The 14743-nt window shown below is 37.7% G+C and overlaps 1 protein-coding gene across 1 annotated transcript in view; it reads right to left on the reverse strand.

Annotated features, from left to right (window-relative positions):
- Positions 1 to 4939, reverse strand: part of C5H17orf67 (chromosome 5 C17orf67 homolog) — a 36355-nt gene extending 31416 nt beyond the window's left edge. The window contains exons 1-2 of the mRNA XM_063453347.1: positions 4717 to 4939; positions 1052 to 1152 (exon numbers count right to left, since the gene is read on the reverse strand). Of these exons, the coding sequence (XP_063309417.1) occupies positions 1052 to 1152; positions 4717 to 4771 (156 nt within the window). The 5' untranslated portion in view covers positions 4772 to 4939. The remainder of the gene's footprint in view (positions 1 to 1051; positions 1153 to 4716) is intronic.
- Between the last annotated feature and the right edge of the window lie 9804 nt (positions 4940 to 14743).

The raw sequence follows: 14743 nt of genomic DNA on the forward strand, positions 1-14743 counted from the left end.
GGGAGGCTAGTGTGCATGGTTTCTTTTAGATAAAATGGTTTCTTTTAGATCATCTGATTGAATTGCTGAGTTTAACTCATCTATGAAGGCTGTCTTCCTGACTGCCACTAGAGGTGCATTTAACCCTTCTATGTAAACATTGCTGTTTCAACAAACTGCAGTGCTTTACACGGAAGGGTTAAAATGACAGAGCCACTGCACCCATTGACATGACGTGGTCTGGGAGACTTTAGAGGTCCTTTAAACAAAGGATCAGCATGCTAGGTAAACCGATGATGGGTAGATAAAGCTCCAAAGAGGAGCTTCAGTGCTAGATTAAGTAAGTTTAATGAACACTCCAAGTGAAACTATAGTTCGTTAATGTTTTGACAACTTACCTGGGATCTGCTGGGCAGAGCTTAGCAGGGTTTAGCTCAGGAGAACTAACTGAAGCTCTGTGCTGGAACCTATGGCTGTCAATGGAGGAAGTTGTCAAGCATTAAGCAAATGGTTTGACTTCTTACTTTAGAGGGTGGCAAGGCAGTGACGGCACCATAACCACTATAGCATACAGTAAAGGTTATGGTGCCTATGGTGTTCCTTTAACTGCATTCTGCATCTGTGCCAGGTCCCCCTTTATTGGATTAGCAACTGGACAGTTCTTTCCTTGTAATAACTAAAACAAAAGAATGAATTGCACTGACAAATTTCTTTCAACAAGCAATTCGTTCTTCATTTAAATTGTATTCGTCTATTTTTCTTGTGGATGAATGTACGAATTGACGCAAATGTGGATGAAGATGTGTTAATGCGAAAACTAATGCCAAGGTCTAACTTTTGTTAGCATTTACATAGTGCTAGCTTATTAGGACGCATTTTACAATCATACCCTGTTAATAGAAAATGGAAAATAATTAACAGACAAAATAAATGCTGGTTAAAGAAGGTCCTGCTCAAGCAAGCTTACAATCTAAGAGGTAATGAGGTAAGTATCTGGCAAACCCCGTGACTTTAGGACATAGTGAAGATTATACATGTATGCCCCCGTGACGCACAGTCAGAGTAAAATTACCCTCATTGGCTCATCAGCATGTCCAGCTTTCCGTTCTCTCTCTGAACGCTTCGCTCTCAATACCTGCTTGGCTTGTTTCTCCGGGAGGATGGGTGACGCATCTATGGAAATTGATGATAGAAGTATCAGGTTAAAGGTCTGCTCATATTTACAAACAGAACCAACCAGCCATCTGGTCTGTTTATCGTTACACACAAACTAGTTATACTGATTTATTTTTCAAGATACCTTCTACACGTTCAAGCATTCAGTTCCATCAATGTGTTATCCTGTCTGTATATCTTTAGTATATGTTGCTTCCACTGGAAGTCTATTCAAAGTATCTACCACTATTTCTAAATCTATTAAACCTTACTGCAGAACTAAAAAAATAACACAAAATAAGAAAATGAGGAAAAGAGGCAGCGTTACCGTGTCACTGGGCACAACGGCACAACCCTTGGACATGCCTATGATGCCCATTGTAAAGTGCTGTGGAATTTGACGGCGCTATATAAATATTATAATAATAATAATAATAATAATAATAATGATTCAAGAACCTTTGTTGCCACTGGAAGGCTATTTCAGTGTTCTTATACCCTTTCTATAACACTTTTCCGTTTACTGCTACCATTTCTATATTGGTTAATCTGATCATATCAGCACTTTTTTTTTAATGTCTAATAATCATAGAATAGATTGCGGAAGCTGGAAACGGTAGTGTGTAAATGGGTAATGGCATGCCAAGTATGGCATGATATAAAGGGATTTGCCTAACGCCTGCTCATTAATGAGTTAATGATCCCAGTCTCTCTATGCTGGAAACATAAGAGAAGTGCTGTGTTATAATTCTCTATATAGAGCACACATTGAGCCTCTGACACTAGAACAACAAGAGACAGTATCCCTTTTCTTACCAGTGCTGGGGGACCAGATGTTCCCATTTCCCCATTTAATGGAACATGCTGTGAGCTACAATGCACACAGTCTCCCAGAAACCAGGAATTTGCAATTCTAAAAAGTTGTTATGCAATCGGAACAGTCCGTTTTCGTGTGGAATTCATCGCAAATAAAAAAAATGTATTTACTGACACATTCACAGTGCCTGTTCACTGACCGACCACGGCTCATAACTTCAGAGATAAATACAAAGCAACGGCAAAAATACATCTCTACTAATCTAGAGTCTTTGTAAGTATAAGGGATAAGGTACTGAGATATCAGTTTCGAAATATTGATTCCTTTCAATAGAACACATTCAGCTGTATTTGCACCTACCAGCGAATTTCTGATTTAACTACATTCAAAGGATTTTATTCCATTAAATGGAAATTGTAGAGAATTGATGAGAGAATTGCTAATTTTAGGCCAAAATAATTGAGATGGTGTAATAGATATTTTTGTTTTCAGCTTAACTATTTTGGCTTTATTGGCAATTTCCATGTCAATTCAATCTCCACAATTCTTTATTTAAGGACTAGATGCCTTAGTGTATTGGGCACAGATTTTGAGTGAGGGAAACTTTAACATAGGCTTTAAATTGGCAGACGGCATCCATGCGACACACAATCCATGCGCTGATTATCTACACCTGACTGCCCAGTGTTCTAACAATGTAGGGTCTGTAACTGCTTCATCTTCTTGAAGTGGTTATAGTGTTTGGAATACATTGGCACTTTCCTTCTATTTAGCATTAAATAGGTTTTAGTGTGTTAATGCTAAATGAGAGTTTCAGCAGTCCACCCCCTCAGTCATGCTTGAGATAATGATGAAGCATTAGTCAGTGCAGCTATAGGCAGCAGTGTTTGGCTGAGAGTGTCAGCTGACTGCCTACAGCCAATCACAGTGCCCATTGCTGGTATGAATTGGTATGGCTAGAAGGAAGTGTTTAATTTCTGTCTTAGCTATACCTCCAGTGGAAGCTGGATTGTGGGTGGCCAATGACCCTTAGCTAGTGTTAAACTGCTTAAAAAATGCTGAATGGAGGGGCAGTGCCAGGGGACTCCAAGCCCTATAACCAATTCAATAAGATCAAAGTGCCTACAGTGTCCTTTTAAAAAATACACTTGTAGCACCATGGCCACTGCAACACACTGTGGTGTTTATGGTGCTTCAAGTGTTCCATCTAAGATACCATTTGATGTTGCTACTTTCTCTGTAGGTCAAAGAGCTCATAATCCCATCACCTGTACAAAAATAAGTGTTCACTTTTAATACAGTTTATTTTTTTAACCCGCTTTGGACACTGAGCTTGGCAGAGGGAGGGCTACTGTCGGAAAGACTAAGTTATGTATTTCTCTCTAGATGAATGGACAGAGTCCTCTTTCAATGACTTTCTACTCTCCAGAGGTATCACATTTACAAGGCATGCAAAGAATTTCGAGCCCGTTTAACATACTGCTCTGTCACAGGTTAGCTCTGTATCTCACACAAAGGGATAGTTTGGTGAAATAACCAAGCTAGAAAAAAAATGCAATCTGTCAAGTCAACAAGACAACTTCTGGCTTCTGTACGCAAGTTTATTTAATAGCTGTTATCTATGTGACAAAACCAATTAAACCAGCTTCACATCCTAATACACCTGGCCATTTTTTTTTATAACATAGGGTTATTCACGAACATGTATATAAAATGTTTAAAATTTAATTAAAAAACAAAACAAAGCAAAAACATAGTTGACTTTAACACATGAAATTCTTTGATTTGTCAGAAAAAGCCTGGCTAGCACAGCCAACGTGAGGTGTTATTTATTACCAAAAATCAATTACATGACGTACCATCTCTTCCTATTACAGATCTTACGTTTGCAAAATAGCTTTTACATATGTATCGATTATTGATCTTCACCATACATGTTAATCTGTGTATCTACCAAACCATCCAAATAGAATAATGAATTTGCTCTAACAGACATTTGAAGCTTAGGTAAAGACATCAAAGCACCTTGCATATAAAATACTGTAAACTGGAAATTTAGGATTTTTTTGTAAAAAAAAAATGATCCATTAGGAAAAACTGTTAAGATGAGTGTTTTTATTTTACGAGCAAATAATGAATGATTTGTTAACAAAACATTATTAAAAACTGACCAATACATTGTACTTGGAAAACAAATATCAAAGATCACAAGCGAAAAAAATGATTTAATGATGGATAATAAATATATATTGCTACGTACTATGTTGTATTATGTAATACATATACATTGGAGTGTAGAATAATCCTGGCTAGTTTAACAAAAGGTTGAGTAGTTCATAAGATAAAACAATTTTCTACGTCAGTTTTCTATAAAAATCCTGTAAATTTGCAATTTATAATAACGTTGGGTATGGGTCTGTACGTACCCATATACATTCACAGACATCTAAAAAATATATATTTTATGTGCATGTAGTTCTTCAAATGGTTTAAAGCAGGGGTGTCCAAAACGTAGAACCCCCCGATGTTTTAAAACTTCAACTTCCATGATGCTTTGTCATTCTAAAAGCACGCACAGCATCATGGGAGTTGTGGTTCTACAGCATCTGGGGATCAAACCTTTGGGCACTGCTGGTTACATGCATTTTCTTATGTTGTACATGCAACTATATATTTCAATGGATTTGCCAAATAAAATATTGTTTGCCACAAAGTACAAAACTATGCATTCTGATGTAAAAAGTGCTCTAAGCTTGCATGCTTACCGGTGAAAATAGTCGCAATGACCATAAGGGCGATGAGTGTCGCAAGTGTCTTCATTTTTGGGCGCTGTACAGTCTCTGCCTTTCTCAGGACTAAGCACAGTGTACGATACACACCTCTTAAAAAGTCAGCGTCCTCTCCCACCACTAACTACTGGCAGGATTCCTGAACGTGTCAGAGGCTCCACAGCAGACAGGATGGAGCTGTCAGTGATGTCTGGGTTTATTAAATAAACTGCATGCAAGGTGATCAAATTAACAGGATTTCGTTTTTTTTATTTATTTATTTATTTTCCTCTTGTCCACACATTGGATCTTTATTGAGATTTAATTCAAGGACAGAAAATTAAACGCAGCTATATTTTTACATTCATAATAAATGTACACTGTCAGTGAGGCAGGATGTTTTATTATAGAGGAGATATGTAGAAATGTCTAATATAAACCAGTTATATTATTATTGGCATTTATATAGCGCCAACTTATTCGGTAGCGCTTTACAATATTTATTACTATTGCACTGTAAAACAGTTTAAATAGCAAAAAGACATAAAGTACTTAAAGGGACACTCCAGGCACCCAGACCACTTTGGCTCATTGGAGTGGTCTGGGTGCCAACTCCCACTACCCTTAACCCTGCAAGTGTAATTATTGCAGTTTTTATTAAACTGCAATATTTACCTTGCAGGGTTAAGTCCTCCCCTAGTGGCTGTCTATTAGACAGCCACTAGAGGACACTTCCTGCTCTATAGCACAGGTTTTCTGTGCTAGAGCGTCGCTGGACGTCCTCACGCTGTGTGAGGACCTCCAGCGTCGCTCTATTCCCCATAGGGAAGCATTGAAATTCATTTTCAATGCTTTCCTATGGGGTGCGCTAATGCGCATGCGCGGCATTGCCGCGAATGCGCATTAGGTCTCCTCGGCCGGCTGGCGAGATCAGTCTCGCCCACCGGCCGACGTAAGCAGAAGGAGGAGCGGCGGGGGAGGAGGAAGCAGCGACGAGGGACCTGTCGCTGCCCCTGGTAAGTCACTGAAGGGGTTTTCACCCCTTCAGCAACTGGGGATTGGGGGGTGGGAGGGAGAGGGACCCTCCAGTGCCAGGAAAACGGATTGTTTTCCTGGCACTGGAGTTTCCCTTTAATATATTTGAGTTCAAACTCAAAGTGCCACTTTATGAAAAGTGTACATTAAGCCCTTTATGTTTCTTTCCATTTTAACATTGTGAGGATTGAGAGTAAATTCAAAGTGAATTTTAAATTTAAGGCCAACGTAGCTAACTGGAAGCATAGCTGACTTGGAGACTTATGTCAGTTCAGGTAGTTTGAACTTGAAGGAAAACATATAGTGTTAACAAGAATAGTGTTAAAAACACCATGTAACCCCCTGACCCCTGCCTAACCTCCTAAATATAGTAAAAATCTTACATTTATTACAGTCTGCTGCTGCTGGCTATGCCCCTGATGTGCCTTCTTGTCTGACATCATTAGAAGTGTTGATCTGAGCCAATCACAATGCTTTTTCATAGGAAAACATTGGATTGGCTGAGACTGTCAAGGAGGCAGAGTCAGCACAAGTCAATCACAGCCCTAGCCAATCAGCATCTCCTCATAGAAATGCATTGAATCAATACATCTCTATGAGGAAACAGAGGCGTTTCCAGGATTCATTTTAGGGGGGGCACATAAGGGGCCAGGGACAAAAGTAGGGGGGCAGTTATAAAATGTGTATATATATGTGTGTGTGTGTGTGTGTTTATATATATATATATATACATACATACATACACAGGGCTCGACAAATTCCAGATGCCAGGTTGCCATGGCGACTAGACATTTCGCCCTGGCACCTGGCATTTGCCAGCCTTTTGCTAAGCCGTGCAGGAAACATTAAAGCTGTCCACCGCGGGGAGCATGGAGGCGGCGCACGAAGGAGCAGTAGCCTTCCTGCAGTTCCTCTCTGCTCCCTTGCGCGCTGTTTAGTGGCATGACGTCACTCCGAACATAGCATCTCAACAGAGAGCGCACAGGGTAGCAGAGAGAAACTGCAGGAAGATTGAGAGGCGACACACTGGACGCCAGGGAAAGATCCACTCAGCTCTCCCAAAGGTCGGGAGGCAGGGTGGATTTAAATTAAAATAAAAATAGCAACTTGTGAGTGTGTGAAAAAATGTGTGTGTGTGTCTCAGTTTGTGTGTGTGTCTCAGTCAGTGTGTGTCTCAGTTAGAGAATGTGTGCCTGTCACTGTATGTCTGTGAGAATGTGTGTATGTCTATCAGTGTGTGTCTCAGTCAGAGATTGGGGGCGGAGCTTGCGTACGGGGAGGCGATCTTCCATGCAGGGGCAGAGCTTGTGTGCTCTGCACAGTGGTGGAACTAACGTAGAGTGGGCCACGTTGCAAAAACTGTTTTGGGCCCCTGAAGACACATGCCTATTGGGTGGCCCTAATTGCACGCGCCACTTTATAGGCCTCGGTGTAACCGCAACACCAGCACCTGAAGTTCCACCGCTGTGCCTTCCTTATTACAGACAAGACACCTGTGACAAAATCCACTATTTTACCTACGTCTAAGATATCCTCCTCCTATGTTCAATACGAAGTTACCGAACCCCATTCATGATTTCCCCATTGTGGAACTACCATCTCCCGAACACCGACCACCCATGACTCATGAAACATCAAAGAAAACCTCAGAATTAAGTGTCATCTTGTCGCACGAACACAGGCAGCGGGACCCAGTCGTGTCTGGAACTACAAGTCGGACACTCGACCGCATGAGCACCGGTGAAAGTATACGAATGCCTGCTTCTTTCCGTGACAAGCCAGGAGAGCTCTGTTCGGTAGGTTTGTTTGCACGAACAAGTCAAACAAATGCTACCTATCAAAGGTGAAAGGTCAGTGTAGGACCCACCTGGGGAGGTTTGCCTTGACGTTGGCAGGAGGGCATTCCCTCCAATGGCCATTGGAGTAACTAAATAACCTCAATTTGTTTAAATATACATAGGGGAGAGCGATCGGGGCAGCGGGGTGATGACGTGACACGTGATTGCGCACGCTCCCGCTCCCGCGGCTGAGAGACTCTGGTGTGAGAAGGAGAAGCTGCGTCCAGCACACAAGAGCAGCGAAATGGCGAGATTTAATGCTGCAGCATGATGAAGACGCAAGCGGTATGCCGTCTGTTGTTGCTGTTTGTTGAACACGGATTGCCGAACTGCCTACGGTCTAAGGTATAGGGGAGCTCTTAAACTATACATTTGTGCTGCAAATATTTCAAAAGCCACAAAGACTTTGGACTATTGGGGACATTTTTGTCTAATGTTTAAACGCTGCAAATGGAGTTCTGATTGCAGAGGGGATACTAATTGAGAGGACTGCTGGAAATTGGAACGAAAATATAGCAGGAGAGTTGGAGGAAGGAAACTGTCTGCAATTAAATAGCAAAGATTTTGATATTGTATATTATATGCTGAACTTAGCATCCTGTTGCTGTGAGAGAGCCTCAATTCTAACTGTTCTCAATAGTGAGACAGATTGATACAAATTTTGTGAGAGAGCCATAATTGCAACAGTTTCAATGGTGAGACAGATCGACAGATTGATTTAAATTGCTTTATTTATTTTTTATTTTTTTTTCGCTGGGCGCTGCCTTAAAGGAGAACAGGATTGCAATTAAATACTCTCCCTCGTTAAAACTGCTCTCAATAATACTTACCTCTGGGCGTTGCCTTAAGGAGAACAGGATTGCAAGTAAATACTCTCCTTAGTTAAAACTGCTGTTATTATTATTTACCTCTGGGCGTTGCCTTAACCCCTTCAGGACGGAGTCAATAGTGCACGTTCTGATCAAAACAAAACGTAAACAAAAACTGGAATTTGCGCTATATGTCTGTTCACCTGTAGTTCCCCTCTTTCAAATTATATGCACCCACACTTATTATATATCATTTTGTTCAGGAGAAACAGGGCTTTAATCTATCACTAACTTTTCATATATGGAACATAATTTATTATGAATAAAATTTTAAAAAAATGTGAGAAAATAAGATTTTTTTTTAAATTTGCATTTCCGTCTGACATTTTAACTGTGAATGTCAAAATACTGTTAGGTTTTACTGCAAAAAAACGCACATATTTGTAATCAGCGATGTCTCACGAGTACAACAGTACCCCCCATTAACAGGTTTTATGTTGTTTTGGAAAGTTACAGGGTCAAATATAGAACATTCCATTTTTAAATTGAAAATTTCCAGATTAGTAATGTTACCTTTGAGATGGTGTGGTAGCCCAGGAATGAGAATTACCCCCATAATGGCATAGCATTTGAAAAAGTAGACAAGTCAAGGTATTGAAAGTGGGGTATGTTTAGTCTTTTTTAGTAGCCACTTAGTCACAAACACTGGCCAAAGTTAGCGTTCATATTTGTTTTTGTGTGAAAAAAGCAAAAAACGAATATTTGGCCAGTGTTTGTGACTAAGTGGCTACTAAGAAAGACTGGACATACCCCACTTGCAATACCTCGGGTTGTCTACTTTTGCAAATGGTATGCCATCATGGGGGTAATTCTCATTCCTGGGCTACCATACGTTCTCAAAGGCAACATAACCAATCTGGCAAATTTCAATGTGAAAAAATGAAATGCAAGCCTTATATGTGACTCTCTAACTTTCCAAAACACCATAAAACCTGTACATGGGGGGTACTGTTATTCTCAGGAGACTTCACTAAACACAAATATTAGTGTTTTAAAACAGTAAAACATATTACAACAATAATGTAGACCATAAAAGTGCAGTTCGCTTGTAAAAAATGCGAAAAACGTAACTTTTACTTAAAATATCATCGTTGTAATACAATTTACCAGTTTGAAACACTAATATTTGAGTTCAGCGAAGTCTCCCGAGTAAAACAGTACCCCCTATGTACAGGTTTTATGGTGTCTTGGAGAGTTACAGGGTCAAATATAGTGCTTGCGAATTAAATTCTCTGCACTTTCTCCCTGTGTTGTCAGGCATGTCAATCAAATTTTAATGAATCATATCACATAATTACGTTAAAAGATTATTTAAATATACACGTAGAATTTTAATATATATGCATTTAAAGGTACATTATACTAATGTAATCTTTTATGTAATTATATGTATTTATCTATATATATATATTTGCGGTTATTTGTATTTTATATATAGATAGATATATATAGAATGTCATTCTAAGTGTATTTTGTTACCGATATATATATATTAATAACAAAATAATTTATATTAAATTTTGTTTCAATATTTTATTTATTTATTTTATTATTTTATTTATTTATTATTTTAATTATACGTATTTATATATTATATATATATATGTACATCTATTATATATATATAATATATATACATATATATATATGTAACGTCATTTTAAGTGTATTTTAATATTAATATATATACTTATATTAATATTAAAATACATTACGTATGATGTTACATATATATAATATGTATATATATTATATATATAATATATATACATATATTATATATATAAAAATGCATTTAATTTATTTTATGACATGTTTAATATTTTTTTTTACACTACCTACCAGCAGGGGGACTGTCTGATATTTTAGACAGTCCCCCTGCTGGCAGATCCATAGCCAGCTATAGGGGGCCATGTGATCGCTCTTTGAGAGCGATCACATGGCCCCCGGGGGCCTCATTTGCCAGAGGGGGGCTGCCTGGGCTGTCAGGCAGCCTTCCAGAAGAGGATCGCGGCGGAGGTAAGTACAACTCACCTGCTGGGGCTGCAAGCCGTTACGGCGTACCATGCCGTCGCAACGGCTTTAAAGCCCATTTAATGCGTAACGGCATGGTACGTCGTAACGGCGTTAAGGGGTTAAAGGAAAACAGAAGGGAAAGGAAAGCAGTAATGTCTCCCAAAAGAGATAAAGATAAAGATAAAGTAACAACGGCTAATATAGAGAAAAATAAAAATATAAATTCTTTCTATTCACCTAAATCTCAAGAGCGATCACTAACCAAAAGATCATCTCTGGGAGATCGCAGAGAATCAGCTCCATTAATCCCAGATTCCTTTTCGGCAAATCCCCAATATACCACACAGCAAACACTTAATGAAGCTTTGGAAGCTCTATATTTGAAATTAAAACAAGATCTGGAAGATAATTCTAATATGTTAAGGCTGGAAATAGCTAATATATCCTCTATATTGCAAAGTCAGGCAGACACCCTCCAGGAAATTCAAAAATCTAATGAAGATTTAACTTTAAAGTATAATCAACTGGACGAGAAGATTAAAGCACTAGAGACAAAGGTTACCGATTTGGAAGACAGATCTCGTAGGAATAATATACAATTGAGAGGAGTTTCTGAAACTATTAATTACGATCATTTAGACCAATTTTTTAAATCCTTTTTTCAAATACTAATTCCTGATCTGCCACTTGGAGAATTCCCATTTGAACGACACCACAGATTACATAGACCAAAGAATTTGTCGGAAGATATACCTAGGGACATCATTGTCTGTTTTTCTAACAACTATATTAAGAATTTAATCATACAGTCGACACAAAAAAATGTTATAACAGATCCCCAATATAAAGATATTAAGTTATATTCAGATCTATCTTTGGCGACTCGGCTGGCAAGGAAAAAATTTGCCGCTCAGACCAGCATTTTGAGGAAACATGGAATTAAATATAGATGGAGTTTCCCTACAGCATTATCGGTATCTTTTCAAAATCAACAATTTCCTTTTAAAGAAGCCTCGGCGGCCCAAGAAAATAAATTCAATTTTGGAATCTACAATAGTTATCTTCTTAAATCGACCAATTAATGACCACCTACCTGGAACAAAATAATGACTTTCTACTAAGTTGTTCACGTTATTGACCACCTACCTGGAACAAGACAATGACTATTTACTAAGTTGATCAAATAACGATCACCTATCTGGAACAAGATAAGGACTTTTTTTTTTCTTGCCTCTGAAGCCTACAATAATTAATTGTGAAGATAGTGAGCAGAGTTATGTCTAAAGATAAGAATGCAATATATATGGATAAGGGTATCTGGTAATATTTGCAACTTAAATAATCTAGATGGCACAAAGTTGGTAGTTATGTAAATACGCCACAATATACAGCCATTTATATTATTTTTTGTTAAGATGCCCTTTTTCTCCCCTATTTTTCTCTGTTCCTGATATATTTAATTATATAGGAGATCGGTAAATTCCATACTATATCTATGTTGGGTATTTGAAGGTGGTATATTGATTATATATAAGAATGGCACAAAGCACAAGTGCAATTTAATGGATTTACATATATTTCTTTTTTTTCTTTCTCACTTAGTTTGTATTAACACTGTTTTGATCACAATAAGGGATATTATCAGTACATTTCTCCAACTATGGAGTTCGACACGGAGGAATTTTTCAAGAGATTTTATATTTGTATCTTGTGGTAACACAAGCTTTGATTATAATAGTTATGATTTGATATTATTAGTATTAATAAGAACGGAAGTAAGTTATCCATACACGAGTGACAATAAGCACAGTTCCATAGTAAGGGTTTATTCACTTATGACAAACTATGATTAGTACATGGATATGAAGGGGGTGAATGAGGTCAGAGATTCTGGCTACTACGTGGGCATCAATGGGGTGGATGAGGTTAGAGATTCTGGCAATAGTAAGATAATACACAAGAGGTAAAATTAAATTTTGATCACAATAGGTAGGGGGAGTCGGGCTCTGGGTACATTAGGGAAACAAGGAGATAGAATGATCAAGGGAGGGGAAGGAGAGGGATACTTTAGAGTTGGAAAGGAATGTTGAACAAATCTAGAATAACAATTTAAGGTAACATGGTCTTTTAGATTAATGTGATCCAATATCCTAGACAAAACGAACTGACTTACTGATTGTTATAGTGATTAATATAGGCCGGATATTTGGAATATTGTTGGGTTTTTGATGAGGTTTGGAGATTCTCCCCTCTTCTCAGTATTCCCAGTTTGGTAATCATAGGTAGGCTTTGTTCAGGAGGTTATAAATACATAGGTCCCCTCATTTTGCCTCTTTCTTGGAATATGTTCCACCCTTTTACAGTATATTTTGGAACCATAATGACTGAGGGAGGAGAGAAGAGAGGGAGATTTGCAATATTATTATTGATAGTTGTAAATATATTAGGTAGAGTTAGATCAGTAACTTGAGGTGATAAGGCCTTAGGGGCTAGCGTGGTTATATATTCTAGACAATGTCGATAGCTTTTTGGATTGATATGATGGACTTTAGGTTGGATACTTAGAATGCCGCTTTGTTTCTGGAGAGTTTGGAGGCCTTCCTCCTCTCGCTAGGGTCTCTATTCCTGCAACCATAGGCAGGTCTTGTTCAGGGGGTCACATATATATATATATTTACACATATGTATATGTCTCGCCACTGGATTACCAAGAGGGGGTCTGTTCCCCATCTTGGAATACTTTTTATGTTTTATGTATTTTATAATGTAAATGTCTACTATTTCTTCTTAGTTTTTTTCTTTTTTATTTCCTTGAGACTCGACCTGGGGCACAATCAGGACAATAGGTGTTATGATGGCACTTAATGTGATTTCATGGAACGTTCAGGGTTTGAATTCACCACAGAAAAGGGGAGCGGTCTATAAATTCCTAAATGAAAACGATATAGACATTGCCTTTATTCAGGAGACACGCTGGATTAATTCTCCAGAGAGACTCTGGAAGTTTAAGAAATTCCCTTTAATATTTTCTTCTAATATGGAGGGGAGTAAAAAAAAAAAAAAGAGGCACTGCAATTATAATCTCTAGTAGAATCAATTTTGAAATGATTCATCTAACTGGGGATCTAATGGGAAGATATGTGATACTCATTTCAAAAATTAATGGTATTATATATACTTTGGTCAACATTTATGCACCAAATTCGTGCCCGGGGGACTTTTTGGATGAAATCATGGAAAAGGTTGACGTATTAGCATGTGGTAATATTATAATTGGGGGAGATTTTAATTGTGTATTGGACCCAACACGAGATAAAAGTCACAAAAACACTAGAGATTATAAATCTACAAATACCCATATTTCTGACTTTTCTGAATTTCTAGACAGGAATTCTCTATGTTATTGTTGGAGGACCTTGAACCCCAGTGAGAGAGATTATACCTTTTTTTCACATGTTCATCAGACCTATTCTCGAATAGACATGTTTCTGGTGAAAGCTGGGTTTTTAAGTTCTATTATTGAATCCAATATTGGATCTATAGTTGTGTCTGATCATGCACCAGTATTTATTAAGGTTAAGTTAAAAGGTGGTCTTAGATCAAGGACAAGGTGGAGACTTAATGAAAGCCTGTTGAAATCAGAGTGTAACATTGATTTTTTGTCTTCTGAAATTGAAAACTTTTTGATTACTAATGATAATGGAAAAGTCACCACGGCAATGGTATGGTGTACCTTTAAAAATTATATAAGGGGATTATTGATTAAACTAGGTTCTGAAGTTAAAAGGAAGAAGGGATAATCTTTGCAAGAATTAAGAATAAAATTGGCAAATAAGGAACGTCAAAATAAAAATATGGTGAATAAAGATTTAATTGGAGAAATAGCTAACTTAAGGGAAACTATCAAAGATAGAATTTATGACACGGTCAATAAAAATATATTATTCCTTAAGCAAAGATGGTATCATAATAACAATAAAATAAATAAAGACCTTTCTAATAAAATAAAAAATAACCTTAAAGATAAATCTATAAAAAAAATCGTTGTAGGAGATAAACACTTGACGTCACCAAATGACATTGTTAATGCATTTGCTGAATTTTATAAATCTCTATATAACCTAGAGGAGGTAGGGAAGAGTAGAGAAGAAATGGATAAATTTTTGAGTAATCTTAAACTACCAAAAATTAACCAAAGGAGGTTGGAAATGCTGAATGCCCCATTTTTACTATCAGAAGTAACCGAAGCAATAGATAAATTAAAAC

Source organism: Pelobates fuscus, chromosome 5 (assembly GCF_036172605.1).
Source record: "Pelobates fuscus isolate aPelFus1 chromosome 5, aPelFus1.pri, whole genome shotgun sequence".
NCBI classification, from domain to species: Eukaryota; Metazoa; Chordata; class Amphibia; order Anura; family Pelobatidae; genus Pelobates; species Pelobates fuscus.